At 34.8% G+C, this 15,287-nt stretch overlaps 1 protein-coding gene and 1 long non-coding RNA gene across 3 annotated transcripts; one reads left to right on the top strand and one right to left on the bottom strand.

Moving 5' to 3' along the window:
• Window positions 1-2,017: 2,017 nt before the first annotated feature.
• LOC140035227 (uncharacterized) lies at window positions 2,018-6,429 on the bottom strand. The gene is made up of 4 exons (XR_011839202.1): window positions 6,147-6,429; window positions 2,778-3,062; window positions 2,410-2,698; window positions 2,018-2,321 (listed from the first exon to the last, which is right to left on the bottom strand). It is a non-coding gene; the product is annotated as an uncharacterized lncRNA (long non-coding RNA).
• Window positions 6,430-7,681: 1,252 nt separating this feature from the next.
• LOC113726792 (probable tRNA N6-adenosine threonylcarbamoyltransferase, mitochondrial) lies at window positions 7,682-14,859 on the top strand. Of its 2 annotated transcripts, none has more exons than XM_072075294.1 (13): window positions 7,682-8,104; window positions 8,214-8,258; window positions 8,813-8,887; window positions 9,446-9,542; window positions 9,803-9,893; window positions 10,786-10,835; window positions 11,332-11,459; window positions 11,569-11,654; window positions 12,041-12,116; window positions 12,288-12,371; window positions 12,501-12,615; window positions 13,569-13,657; window positions 14,289-14,859. In XM_072075294.1, the coding sequence occupies exons 1-13, from the start codon at window positions 7,814-7,816 to the stop codon at window positions 14,433-14,435; spliced, it is 1,374 nt and encodes a 457-aa protein (XP_071931395.1). In that variant the 5' UTR covers window positions 7,682-7,813; the 3' UTR covers window positions 14,436-14,859. The 2 variants fall into 2 exon arrangements, with proteins under 2 accessions (XP_071931395.1, XP_027106468.1); XM_027250667.2 differs by having other exon boundaries at window positions 7,684-8,104; window positions 11,269-11,459.
• The last annotated feature ends 428 nt before the right edge of the window (window positions 14,860-15,287 follow it).

Genomic DNA, 15,287 nt, shown 5'->3' with positions numbered 1-15,287 from the left:
TTCAAAAATTAAACATATAATTTGATGTTCCATAGTAAATTGACCCAATGTGATGTATTAGAATAAAAAGATCCAATTCATAATTGTTAATGGGCTAAAAAGACCCAATTTATAATTGTTAAAAGCAAGAACTAGTACGTCTAAGAATAGAACTTCAATATTTTGAACTCGACATTCCAAGTCATCCTGAATTGCAAGAATTATTCGGTATTCATGAGTTATGTCAAGACTTGGTGAAGACAAGAATATCAGTGATATATTCTCTTATTGACAGATTGATTAGATGTGTTCTTACTTTCTTGTATTAACTGCAACTACAGAGCGGGTATTTTCAATTATGAAAATAATCAAAATAAAGTTCCAAAACAAGATGGAAGATAATTTCTTGAATGATTGTTTAACTGTGTATATAGAAAATGAAATTGCTGAAAAATTTAGCAGTGATTCAATTATAAATGCATTTAGTTCTATGAAAGAGCGTAGAACTCAATTTACTTCTTAGAAAAGATGTTGAAATTTCAAATTATGTTAACATAACTTTTATTTTTTTTCAATTGAAAATAGTTACATTTATATTACATGGTTATATATATATATATATATATATATATATATATATATATATATATATATATATATATATATATATTGCATAGGTGACACATTGGAGAGCATCTTCTCATAATGTGCAAATTGGATGGTTTGTGATGTTACAAGATATTTAATCAAAAGTTATTTTTTTTTATTAATTTTTGTTATGAGTATACCGCATATTTATGAATAAACATACCTTTATAATTAAGTTTAATATTTGATATTTTTAGATGTCATATATTTAAAAAGAAGAAAATTATTTTGAACATAATATATTAAAATAATTTTATTAGAAAAAAATTTTGGCCCCCCAAAAAAAATCCTGACTCCGTCACTTGCAGGCATAAGTTTCCTTGGATATTGACTCTGTTGGATCTGTACATCTCAATCTTGCGCAGTTGGTTTGAAGGGGAACTGGGGGATTTTAACAAGGGTTAATCGTACTTTATCCCTTTTAAGTATAGGTCATTTCTCACTTTACCCCCCAACGTTTGTTTTTCGTCAGTTTACTCCCTCCGTCAGCAATTGCACCGTTAAAAATTTCAAGATTTTGAAATTGCTATACGAAAAGGGCTGTTGGTTTTGGCTAACAAAAATGCCCCTCAATGGTGTCTGATGCTTTTAGCCTACTTTTTCCCTCAAAAAGCCGTTGGTTGGGTTCTATAAAAGGTGGTATTTTGCAGCCAATTTTTGTCATACATTTTAGCATATTCCAAAGTTCCTAAAATTTCTCTTCAAAGTTCCTAAAATTTCTCTTTGTCAACCAAAAGCATCATAAAATATCACAAAGTGCTTCAAATAATGTTGAAAGATCACCCCAAAAAATATGTGGATGTGGTAAAGAGACATCATTGTGCACCTCTTGCCTCTTGGACACTTAAAAATTCGGGAAGAAAATTTTAAGACTATTCAAATTACAATGTAAAAATTTTTCATTAATAATTTGTTAACATTGTCTTTAATTTTGCTCTATACCTGAATAAGTTAGAAAGAGTTTAAACAACTAATTTTTTTTTATTTTGATCCGACACGCATGTGGACACTTTTCATGGGTAGATCCTGAAGTTTGTAGCAAAACAAAAGAAGTAAGTGCAGTGCTGCAATCTAAACTGGTGGAGCGAAAGGAGAAACTAATGTACTTACAAAGGGAGCATGAAAAATTGAAAAGCAGATATGAAGCCTTAGAAACAGAAGTCTATGTCTTACGAGTTGAAAACCAACAGCTACAATAACAATACATGATGGTCAAAGCTGCTCGATCTTCATCATGGAGAAAAATATTAGCCATTACATTTCTGATTGCTAGCATTATGTATATGTACTCTATTTCAGAACCAAAAGGTAACAAAAATCTGTTTTATCTACCATAGTTGTAAGCAAATATATATGAAAGAAAATTATATTAAATTAAAAGCATTTTGTATATTAGATTACATCGTAGCATGTGTCTGCATGGCCACCCAAACAAAGGCCATTTTAGTAGAACCTAACCAAAACATGATCGTAGAACATGTCCAAATAATGGCAAAAGAAAAACAACATCAGAATTTCTAACATTGTTGCAAAACAAGCAATCAAGTACTAGTAATGACAAAAATAGCAACAACAACACTATTTCACATCAAAACACATTCAGGTATGCGTATAACTGTTGAACGTCCATTTGCAGTTGAAGATCCTTGGGTAGAGAACACAGCTTCTCCAAATCTAGTACTCTTGGTTTGAAACTAGAGTCATGGATGAGGGGTATCTTAGTGCATCAAACTACTGTTAGGGGTGGTAGCATGTAAACATAGTCAAAAGACTTGAACTCACCATTCCAGTTTTAGCAGCACCTGAATTGCTTTTAGAACTTTCAGTTTTAGCATCACCCAACTTGGTTTTTGGTCTTTTAGTTGTTATTGTAGTGGTTGCTTTTGAATGGTGGTAGCAACAGCAGTAGTTGTACTCAAATTGACACCAGATGTAGGTGTTCTTGTCCATTATATCATCAATAGGAAACAATAAGTGAGCATGTATAAAATGGCCATGCATGCAGAGTTTTAAAATGTAGGCTTACCAGTTGGGTTGGAGGGGGCTGGCCAGTTTTTGAAGTACTTGGAATCTGCATAATAAAAGTAGTTTTTAATCAGTGCAAGTGTCTAAAATTAAATTAGTTACATACAAATAAAAAAGAAACTCACCATGTTAGACTCAAATGGGATATATGTTTTACTTATTGATATCCCTTGGCCATTCCAAAGTCCAATGCCACATAGTTGGTCATTATTATGGTCTGAATCCCTACCCTTACCCCTGCCTGTAACTCTACCTCTCATTTTAGCTCTAATTGGGCCTTTTGCAGTAGTAAATTTAGTCACATCAGCATCCTCTACAACATCAGCATCAACATTTCTCTCAACATCAGTATCAGCATTTCTAGAGTGGTCCCTACGAGCTCCCCTCCCTCGTTTAGTAGACCCTTGTACCTTGCGACACATCAAAAAATGACAGTCAGATGTAGATAGAAAATAACCAAGTAGCATATATTGATTGAAGTTACCTGAGCATTCACTTGCTTTTTTTGCCTCACAAATGAACAATCAGTGACCTTGTAACTTCTGGCATTGTGGTCATTATGACCACAATGACTACAATGAATTGGCAGCCCTACTTTAGACAGCTTTCCAACATATAAGTCCTCCAATAGAGTCTTTCTTATAACTTTCTTAGGTCTACCTGGGGCTATCTTCTTATGAGATGGGAGTAATGTGTCATTGCTAGCATTCACCCAATTTGTTTGGTCTGACATAGGCATAATAACACTAGCATATGCCTTTTTATATGTTTCCGCTGAGTAACAATTATCAACATATGCATATGGGCTTTTGTTGTCTTGCACAAGTCCAACACATGTATGGACACATGAAATTCCTGTCATATCCCACTCATTACATGTGCAAGACCTTTGAATTGCATTAACAGCAAAAGTTCCTACTATACCAGTCACCTCATACACCTCTCTTGTAGACACAAGTGCATCAAACTGAGCTACCTGTTTTTTCCTCTCTTCAATTTTCTGACAAATTCTCGGACAAATATGAGACTTCACATTTTGAATCCAGTCTTTTTTTTTCTTGAAATTTGCACATTATTTGCCTTTGAATGGCTTCAAACATAGTCAAAATGGGTTCCTCCCTAACATCCTTAATGTATTGATTGAAGCTCTCACATATATTATTACTTAAAAGGTCACATTTTGTCCTTGGAGAAAAGGTGTGTCTGGTCCATAGGTTAGCTGGTATGGAACTAAGCCATGCATGTGCTTCTGGGATTACTAATTGCAACTCTCTCATTTTGCTTTCATAGTGACAGGGTAAATAAGCCCTAGCTGCCCCCCCACATTAAATCTCTTAGGTACTTATCCTTGAATTTCAGTTTGAAGTTAGCATACATGTGTCTAACACAGAATCGATGTTCCACTGCAAGATACTTATTCTCAATGCAATCAATTAATCCCTGACATAAAAACATAAATCACAGAATTAGTGAAAGGAGTGAGTGAGGAATAAAGGAAAGTAAATCAGATTGTAGTGGTGCTGATCTTTTGTCTATCTGATAGAAATACCCAACCCTTTTCAATTAGAGTCCCAATGGCATCAGTAAGACTGTCCAAAAACCACCTCAACTATCTTTGCACTCAGACTCAACAAGAGCCATAGCAATTGGGAACATTTGGTTATTAGCATCCCTACTAATTGCAGACATAAGCTGCCCTCCCATGATCCCCTTAAGGTGACATGCATCTAATCCTATTACAGGCCTACATACATTTATAAAACCTTCCTTTTGTGCAGTAAACATAACAAATATTCTCTTGAAGATTGGGCTTTTACAAAGTTGGGATTTTTCAGTTAGAATAAATGCCACTGAACCTGGATTTCTTTGTAGAAGTGTAGCACAATAGTCTCTTAATCTTGCATACTACTTTGCACATGACCCTTTCAGTGCTTCCTCTGCTTTCTCTCTTGCTCTATGCATTTGAGAGTTTGTACAGTTCAGGTTATATATTTTTTTTATGCTCTTCTCGAACCCTTTTACTTTCATATCCGGATGATCAGCAATCTCCTCTATAAACATCCTAGACAGCCACCTAGAATTTGCACTCTTGTTCTTGAAAGACCATGGACATCTATGAGGTACGCCTTTAATGGACTTCACTTGAAGTGTAACTTTGCTTCCATTATAGCCACTAGCATATATTCTCCATCCACATTTATTTGCACATATAATCACAGCTTTGTCTTTGTCATTCTTAGTGAAGGTAACTTCAAACCCATTCAAAATTGAATATATTCTAACTGCAGCTCTAAAATCATAATGTTGGTGAAAATTCTGTCTACAGTCAACTCAAGATTTTTTAGATCCCTTTCCATGTTAAACTCAGGAAATTCATGCTCTATGCCTTCATTTTTTGAATCATAATCTGGTTTAAGTATTTCATCATCACTAACATCGTCATCATCGACCAGTTTTCCATTCCCTTTGGAGTTAAGGTATGCATTATATTCTTCACTAATCAGTTCCACATACTTAATATATTCAGGCTGTTTTAGGTGACAATTTACTTCACCACCATCCCTCTCTACATCATCTACAGAGTCACATGTATCATTTAAATCATCCCCATCTAGGAAAAAATCAAAGTCAGAGTCATATTCAACTTCCCTACAACCATCCCTATCACCTTTATGTGAAGCATCTGAAGTATCACTTTCGGCCTCATCATTTTGGGGTTGTTCAGTATTAGGATTTAGATTTTGTTCACCATTAACCTCAATATTATCCTCTACAATAGTTCCATCAGCATGCAAATCTTCTTCAGGGATCTCACCAACATAAAGTTGTATGATGCTTTGAGTTCTATTTGCCTCAAACATTTCTAGAATTATCTGGTCACTGTTTAACAGTTTAAGACCAACCTCAAGGTCAAGATTCCTAACCCTATAGCACACCTCTGTTTCATGTGAAATTCCAACGTCTTTAAAAGCATCTCTTAACTCAAAAATTGACATCAAATCAGGGTCAACATCATCAAAATTAGCAAATTCTTCCCGCACACACTGTAAATTTGGGACATGGGCAAAATGGCCTCCGTAGTGAACCTATAAAACATAGGTTTTAAAATCCATTCTTCTGTAATCACACAAAGGCAACTTTTTTAGTGCATGCACAGGTAATACAGAGCAGGCATCTTTTATTGTCCCACAAAAATAAAAAATCCTAGTTTGTCTATGTAACAGCTGACATATAACCATCCAAAGTAAACAAAGAATCCAGCAAATTAATAATTAAAAAAAACAAAAGTTGTTAAAAACCCATCATTTTCATCATAACCCGATAATGACTTGTTATGAACTTCAAGGGACCACACCAATAGATTTCAAACAAATAATTGTCTACACGTTAAAGCCCATGTAGCCATTAAAAAAACCCATATCGTTGTTTTTGTGCAATACAATTGATTAAAAATTAGAAATTTCTAAAATCGAGAAAAAATTGCAAAATCTAACCTTAAGGGTTGCCCAAGCTCTCAGAATCTCCTTTCACAATTTTCAAATTCAATTCTGCCGTCAGCTAACAACTTCATCGATTGCCCGTTTTTCCATTCAAGATACTGGTGAATTTTCAAGTTTTTTAATGGAGGTTTTGCTGAGGCTTCGGGCACAAGTGAAGAGAAAGTGACCCGACAATGGCAAAAAGGAAGAGAAAGTGACCCGACAATAACAAAAGGGAACCTTTTGTGTTCCCTAATTTCTTTTTCTTTTTCTGTCCCGTGCCAAATGGAAGGAAATTTTCCTCCATTATTTCAGGGTAATTTTGAAAACTTGCGTTTCATAAACCAATATATATGGGCATTTTGGGTTGTTCAATATTTTCATAAGGATATTATTGTCTTTTCAATATTCTGTTTATGTCCATTAGAGTTGACCATTAATTTTTGGGTAGACTGACAAAAAACAAATGTTGAAGGATAAAGTGTAAAATGACCTATACTTAAAAGGGGATAAAGTGCGATTAATCCTTTTAACAATAACTCGATAACATCAGCCATTGCAATAGCACTTTAATTTGGTTTTTCAGCCTTTACTTATTGATCAATCAAAACAGGCTTGGCGACATAATCGACCACTCCTCTATTTATACCATTCCGCCGAAAACCCTTGTAAAAGATCCACACAACTTCGAATGTTTCATTAACCTCATTTCTTGACAGAAACTCCTTTGAGTTTGCATATTGTTCTAGTGCTTTTGAAAGTCATTTTGCTATCCTTTCTTCATTTTTTTATTTTTAACAATTAGCGATCTTTTCTCAATTCCCTAAAAATAGAGAGCAACTCACAAATTACGTCATTGCAATTTCCAAGCAAATATTTCTAATTTATCTAAGGAAAGATCTCAACACCTAATAGCACTCAAATCACTATATTTTTCCAGTGCATCGTGAAAAACAAAATTAAATACACAGCATTTTTATTTTAAAAAAAGAACTTTAGTTTTTTCAAACTTTTAATTTTTGATAGTCAAGAACCAAAATCGAGCAATACAACTTAAGTTTGAAATGGTTTAGTTAGTTTAAAACAATAAACCATATCTAATTAATTGACACAATTTGATTGTATTAAAATTGTTTTTGTTTGATTTTTCAGTCAATTTTTTGATGAATTGTCAACAGTAATAAGACACTGATAGTAAAATTGAACAAAAATTGCACATATTTTAGTCAAATTCAACGTATTTTTGGTATTGTTAGTATTCCTCTTTGTCCCAAAAAAGTCTAAATAATACTTTTTTTTTCTGTGACACAGTAGTTTTAGTTGAGCAAAAATGTGAACTTGGCTAGAATTTTCGTTTTTTCAAAAGAAAAATTCTCTAGTAATGAAAGGTAACAATAAAAAAAAAAGTAAGAAAAAAGTGAAAGGAAAAGGACAATGACCAAAAAAAAAAAGAACAGACAGGAAATTAAACAATATTGAAATGCCGTTAGTGTCTCATTTTAAAATTGCCATAGCTCTTTGACAGAGGTTTAATCGTAAAATTCGCATTATTTGCTTCTAAAACCAATGAACCCGGAAATTTGCAATTCCGCCCAGATGTAAATCTACGTCCTATTTGGGGTCACCGGCACACCAAGGAAGATCAGGTCACTCAACTCACCCTACCTGGGCGGGACTTGGAGATGACGGGGTTGGTACCGACCCTATCTTCAAGAATTTCTTGGCGCCTAAACCTACTTCACAAAACCACTCAATACGTAACAATTAGAGCCTTCAAAGCTTTGAGAATTCCAAGCAGACCTGTATTGCCACCTCTCTCCTCTGCTTTTCCACTCAATTCTAGTCCGCCCCATTTAGTTTCCTCGTATTCCAATAAATCAGCAGCAGTCCAAAAGCAAAACCCATTATCCTCAGATGATAATTTAGTCATTTTGGGCATTGAAACCAGCTGTGATGATACTGCGGCTGCTGTTGTAGGTTATGAATATCTTTTCGCTCTTTTGTATGGTGCAACATTTTTTGAAGGGGGTTCTGTATGTTTACAGAATAAATAACATGTTTTTTGTTTATTGGGATTTTCAGGTTCGAAGCAGTGGTGAGATTCTGAGCCAAGTTGTGGCTTCTCAGGTATTGTCTTATAGGTTTGTGTAAGTAAAAGTATTAGGCTTTTGCTTATGTGCATTAGTTCAATTGACGCGCTTGTGATTGAGAATTATTGAGAAGCATGAAAGATTCTGCTGGCTCTTGCTACTTTCATAATATAAAAAATGTGATCTTGTTTAGCGGGAATAAAACTTTGATGGTAGCTGATCTTAGTACAAGTACATATATCTGTTCTTACTGTAAATGTATTGTTATTCTTGATAGTTGTTATACTCTAAGCTTCGTATAGATCTTGACATTTTGTTGTGCTTAATCATGTCAAGATACAAAGTACTATAAGTTAGCTTTTGTAATAATAAAATTTAATCTTAATTCATGAAAGCTGGGTTATAAACTTAGTGCAGGTTTATACTATAATCAAGTTGCTGTCACTATTGTCTATGTACATTACTCCCCAAATAGTAGAAACAAATTTTCTGTGTGTTCTTTATACTAAAATTCCCAAGCAATACAAACCATCCTTTGTTTTTGCAACTGTGGTATCTGTTGTATTGAATATGAATTCTAATGATATGAAGGCGGATCTGCTTGCTCGCTATGGGGGGGTTGCACCTAAAATGGCTGAACAAGCACATGCACAAGTAATTGATCAGGTACAGAATCTAGACATGAGTATGCTGCCTATGATTTTTAATCCTTCTCTGTGTTTTTTGTGTAGTTTATGATATTTGCCATTTCTGGCTTTCAAACTCTGCTTTTGTGTTTCATGTAATAGAAGAACTAAGTTTGTTGCTTGATTTTATTCGCAACCAAAAAAAAAAAGAAAAAAAATTAAAAGACATGTCTTTAACTGGAGTTGCCTTTTTTACTGCTGTCAGCGTTCTGGCAATTATGTTTATCTTCAGTTTGCTTTTGTTGCAGAACTATATCATCATTATTGATTTGTTTCCTTTTTAGTTCCATGATCTACTAGAACAGCTTTCTTGAGATTGTGGTTGCTAGCTGTATCTTTCTTACCTTACGCTATTTTCATGATAATAGTTAAGTGGCTTTGAATTAGTTTCTGAATTTCTTATTTAGGATTTCCTGCTTCAGTTTTGAATTTTAAAGAAGATATATCCATGGCTTAAAGTGTATTATCAAATAAGAGTTGTAACTCTTTCATTTACTCTTCTTGTTTGTTCTTCCAAGTATAATAATTTATTTTGCAGGTAGTACAGGAAGCCTTAGATAAAGCTCAACTGACTGAGAAGGAGCTTACTGCAGTTGCAGTCACTATTGGTCCTGGTTTAAGCCTTTGTTTGCGTGGTAATTTTTTTTTTTTTTTTAATTTAAAACTCCAGAACTCAACTTGATTGAATTTTCTGGAGATGATGTGGTTCTAATTGATAAACCATTTGGTTTCCCTAAGCATTAACCTTAGACCATATGAAATTGTGAAACCCTGTCAGGGATCATTGTATGTTTAAGATGTCAAATGACAATTCTATCATGTTATTTAGATGTTTGTTTGCCAAAGAGCAACATGATAAAATTCCTTAAACATCCTTTCTTCAATTCACATGTAGTTGGTGTGCAAAAGGCTCGGAAAATTGCTGGCAGATTGAATCTACCCATAGTGGGGGTGCACCACATGGAAGCACATGCCTTAGTAGCTAGGTAATACATGTTCAATTCATACTCAAAATCACATTTTTTAAGATATTACTGTAAATTGTTTTAAAAGCATATTAGGAGTGTTACTTTTTTGAATTCAATGCCATGGTTGCCCTTTAGCCATGTTGCCTTTTTTTCCCCTGAAATTTTATCAGATAGTTGAGTAAAATACAATAGCTTTATGTGTTGTTTGTAAGCCAATATATAAATTTTGCATCTTCTTGCTATTTCCTTTGCTAAATGGCTTCAGTTTGATTTTTGGTTGCATGTTCCTGGAAAATTTGTGGGTTCTTCTTTTTGTTTTGTGGGTTGGGGGGGGGATCATTCATGATTTCAGCCACTAATTGAGAATTCAGTAATGTAATGGCTATGATTGATGTGGTAGAAAAGACGAACTAAATAAACTGAGGAGAAAATTGTATTTGGTGGCAAGATGTGAGCTCTGCAAGAAAAGCTTACAAGATAGACCTTTGTTTTGACCTTTTCGTTTCCTTCTTTTGTCCATTTAAGAGACTTCTATTACTCAATGTGCTTAATGAGATATGACTTTCATTTTTCTTGTCTTATGGTGAGGGGTCAACTTAACTGGTTTGTGAAGAAATGAGGCATTGAAAATCACTTGGAAATCTACCTGATACTTAAAAGTACTATTGATTTAGGTTTTTCTCCAATTAGTTTGTCTTCCGGTGCCTCATCTGTAAAGGTGAACATAAAGAGATCTGGCCTTAAAGCGTGGATGGAATTTGCACTCCAATTCTAATAATAAATCTGTAGCTATTACTATCAAAAAAATCTTGTATGCAACTATGCTCAGTTCGTCGAAAGTTGAAAGAGTATGAGCTTCAACTTATCATGAAAAGTCATTTGCCTTATTCAATTTTTTTCCCCTCTCTAGGTTAGTAGAAAAGAAACTGCAATTCCCTTTTCTCGCCCTGCTCATCTCAGGTATGATAAATCACAGCACTCATTTAAATTTGTCACATTTATTTTCCCATTTTCAAATGTGCATCAATGCTACAGTACGCACACACTTGAAGAAGAATTGAGACAGACTAGAGTTCTGCTAAAAAAAATAGAAAAAGTAATTAGCTGTGCTGTAGGACCAATTACCTGGATTGAAAATTAAGAAATCTTGAATTACCATGCTCCAGAGGGCTCTACATTATTCTAACACATTTCCTGGTACTGTTTTTTGTAAAGTGGCACATGGGTCTTAGGTGAAATGATTTTGGTCATTTACTGGATTGAGTCTTCGCAACCCTTTTAACTTAGTTACTAGTTTAACTTACTAAGTCAATTTGCTTAGAGGGAAGAAGGGGGGGGGGTTTGGGGGGAAGAACTTATTAAGTCAATGCACTTTTAACATTTTGATCATTAGGAGGACACAACCTTTTAGTTCTTGCCCGGGATCTTGGCCATTACATACAACTTGGTACCACAGTTGATGATGCAATTGGGGAGGCATATGACAAGACTGCAAAATGGCTTGGTCTTGATATGAGGAGGAGTGGAGGGCCTGCAATTGAGGAGTTAGCTCATGAGGGAGATGCAGAAGCAGTCAAATTCAGAGTAAGTTTGGAGAAATTTTATGTCAAGTGTCATTTGTTTTCTTTTGAAACAGTTTGACCAGAATTTGATCTTCATATTGAGCTCAGGTTTTGAAGTGGTTGTTTGTTAGGTTCCTATGAAACAACACAAAGACTGCAACTTCTCATATGCAGGGCTAAAGAATCAAGTGAGGTTGGAAATCGAAGCACAGAATATGTAGGTGCTTTTAGCCTATGAAAAACATTGTTTTTCCCATGAAGAAATATTGTCTTTATTGCTGTTGATAAGAAGGTCACGTCTTGTCCCAGATTCTTCCTTTTGAATCTTCTATTTGGATATAAAATGCTGAAATATTAGCTGTGGACTATAGCATATCTGGGAAAATATGCCAAAAGATCTAAAAGAATCTTCTTTTCTAGCTGTGTCAATCATGTTGAATATGCTTGGAAAAAGTATTAATCGTGTAGTTGGAACAAATTTCTGTCCCTGCAGCTATTGTTGGTTAACCCAGCAATCAATCATTTCAACATTTAGATGTTCAAAGTTCCTCTTCTCTCCATCACCTCTGACCTTATTTTGTTCCTTGGACGTTGTGCATGCAGCAATGCTGAAATCCCCATTTCTTCAGCTAGTAGTGAAGATAGAGGTGCAAGGGCAAATATTGCTGCCTCTTTCCAGGTGATAATGGTCTTGGCATTTATTTCATGAAAAGAAAATAAAATCAAGTTTTTAACATATAGTTCCACATGTCTGCTTTCTTTAAATATAATATAACAATAGTGTTCAATGAGCATCTTCTTCTTTATTGCTTTACTCTTTTTTAAACATTGGCGAAGTATCTTTGTGCAGCGAGTTGCAGTATTACATTTAGAGGAAAAATGCCAACGAGCAATTGAATGGGCATTGAAAATTGAGCCTTCTGTGAAGTATTTGGTGCGTGAAATAAGATTCCCAATTGGCTTCCACGCTGTTGTACTCTCGAATTCTAGACTTCATGCGCTTTGTTGCTTTATATTGGTTTGAATATTGTCTCAGAGCAATTTCTTTATACTCCCATCGTAGGTAGCTTCCGGAGGTGTTGCTTCAAACAAGTTTGTCCGCTCTCGCCTTAATCAGGTAGTGGAAAGGAATGCCCTGCAACTTTTGTGCCCTCCTCCTAGCCTCTGTACTGATAATGGTAAGGTGCTAAGTGTTTTTCCTGCTAATTCAGTTAACATTGAGAAAATGCAAAAGTGATTAATTTGCAGAGGTACTTGATTTTAATAACTGGCAGTTGAAAAATACAAACTTCGGACAAATAACTTGTAGATAGATTGTGTGTGGTTTCTGTGGTTCAAGCTCGTGTACTACAACATAAGGATGGATCCAAGTGCTCATTACAGACAATACTTTTGCAATTTAAAATAAAGTGAATAGGCTAGTCTCAATTGAATAGCTGCATCGGCATTCAATTTCTGGTGGTAATCTGTTAGATATCTACCCATCATTGAGAACATAATTAATTTGTTTTAGGCCTGGTAGGGGTTCATTTGCATCTGTGGAAAAGTTGCCCAAATCTTGGTAATGTTAAATTATTGGGTTAAAAACAAAAAAATCCCCTGTAATATACCTAATACACAGAAAAACCCCCTATGGTTTCAAAACATACAAAACGACACCTCATGTTTTGAACTAAATTGTAAACTAATATAATTCGTTAAACTTAATGGAATCCGGTAAACTGAACGGAAAATTTAATGGAATTCGGTAAAGTTAATGGTAAACTTAACAGAATCCCGTAAGTTTAACAGACGAAATCGTTATCCGGTAAACTTAATGAAAATTTAACTGAATTCGGTAAAGCTAACGGTAAACTTAACAGAATCCGGTAAGTTTAACAGGCGAAATTGTCATTTCGTTAAGTTTAACAGGCGAAATTGTCATTTCGTTAAGTTTAACAAATTCTGTTAGTTTATAATTTAGTTCAAAACATGAGGTGTCGTTTTGTATGTTTTGAAACCATGTGGGCCTTTTCTGTATATTAGGTATATCACAGGGGACTTTTTTGTTTTTAACCCTAAATTATTTGAACTTTGAAAAGCTAGTACGTTGGGCCTTGTCTTGAAGAATAATGTTGGCTTGTTCTGAAAGGTGTAATGATTGCTTGGACCGGCGTGGAACATTTCCGGGTAGGAAGATATGATCCTCCACCACCTGCCAATGAACCTGAAGATGCCCAGGTTTTGTCATTTTGGTGCTTTCATTTGGATTTTTAAAGATTTTTTTGGCTAGAATTTGTTTGATTTGGATGCTATATCTCTAATAGAAGAGTAAGCTCTATATTTTTCGTCTTTACTGCCTCTTTTCTCATATGAAAGAAGAAGTTGATTAATTCATGACTTCTCACTTCATATGGGTTTCCAAAACCTATTAGTTGATGGAGAAAAAGTTAAGTGGTCGCATGGATCAGACTTGCTGCCGTAATGCTAATTAGCTTAGTCAATTTCCATTTTCTGCTCTCTTGAACTTTGAATAAGCAAAGAATTGGGCAAATGTGTTACTTCAGGTTTGGTTAACGTGGTTTGTAAAGCAATCCTCAAAATTCCTCTATTTAGTTAATCTGGACAAATGAATTGCATGTTTAAACGTGAACTGATTACAAATTAAGGGATCAGGCTACCTTAAGTGGAGATTGGAGGAACTCCATTTTTTGAAAGAATTATGTTGGAAATGTAGTATCTACAGGTGGTTGGGTTCATTGCTTTTGTTTTCATGTGGTCTTGAGGATTTTCATTTTGAAAAGTAGCAAGAATCTATGCTTCTATCTTTTTTTGGATAGTAATATGTTGACGAATGTCGTGCATGAAACAGCTTGATTTGCGGCCAAGGTGGCCATTAGGTGAGGAGTATGCGGAAGGAAGAAGTGATGCCCGATCAATGAGAAAGGCTCGGATTCATCCGTCGCTGACATCTCTCGTTCAGGCATCTCTGTTAGGACAGCCAAAGCCCACAGTGTGAAGGTTACTGGTGCTTTCTCAAATGAATGATGTCATGGCTGAAGCCCTAATGTTTTTGAAGGATATAGCTTGCAACTCCACACTGTCGCCAGCTGAACGTTTGCATCAAGTAAGAGTTTTCAAATTTTATCAAGAAACTGGCTCTGCGGGGACAGTTCTTGGTATTCCCTTGTCAATATAAATGTGTGGATTCGCTGATACCCTAGAAGATTTTCTGCTCAAGGAACATTTTTCTAGAGCACGGCATAAGTTATTCAATGCTCATTGTGTACCAGTGTTTAGACTTAGATAGAATGAACATAAGCCAATTTTCTGTTAAGTGAGCTATTACACTCTTCCTTCTATCTTTGGATTGTACAGGACCTAGAAGGTCTTTTTAATTATAGAGCAATGCTGTGCGGCCAAAATGTTAGAGATTAGACAAAGGTAGTGTTTGGATTGCATTTTCTAGGATTTTTTTTTAGAAAAATTACTGTAGCGATTTGACGTATGTAAGGAAAAAAGGTAATAGGGAAATGTGATCACGAAAAACGACGTGATTTTCCGACGGAAAATGACTATCCAAACAAGGTCTCTTCAACAATTCGTGCAGTGGATGATATGCTGCATCATATTTGCAAATTTTCATTTGCAAATGTATAGTTATACCAAAAAAATTATTTGGCTAAAAAATGCTAGAAAAGGTAATTGTAAAATAGAAAATTAAACAATATGCATGTGTATGTTCCTTTTATCTAGTATCTTTTAAGGCCCAAGTAGCTCATTAGAAAAAATATCCTTTTAAGTACGAATAAAGGAGATGTCAACTTTAGCATGAGTATTATAAAATTATGGATTTGGAGCAGGTAAATGT

This window comes from Coffea arabica, chromosome 2c (assembly GCF_036785885.1).
Source record: "Coffea arabica cultivar ET-39 chromosome 2c, Coffea Arabica ET-39 HiFi, whole genome shotgun sequence".
Lineage (NCBI taxonomy): Eukaryota > Viridiplantae > Streptophyta > Magnoliopsida > Gentianales > Rubiaceae > Coffea > Coffea arabica.
This window is presented reverse-complemented; position numbering and strand designations above follow the sequence as displayed.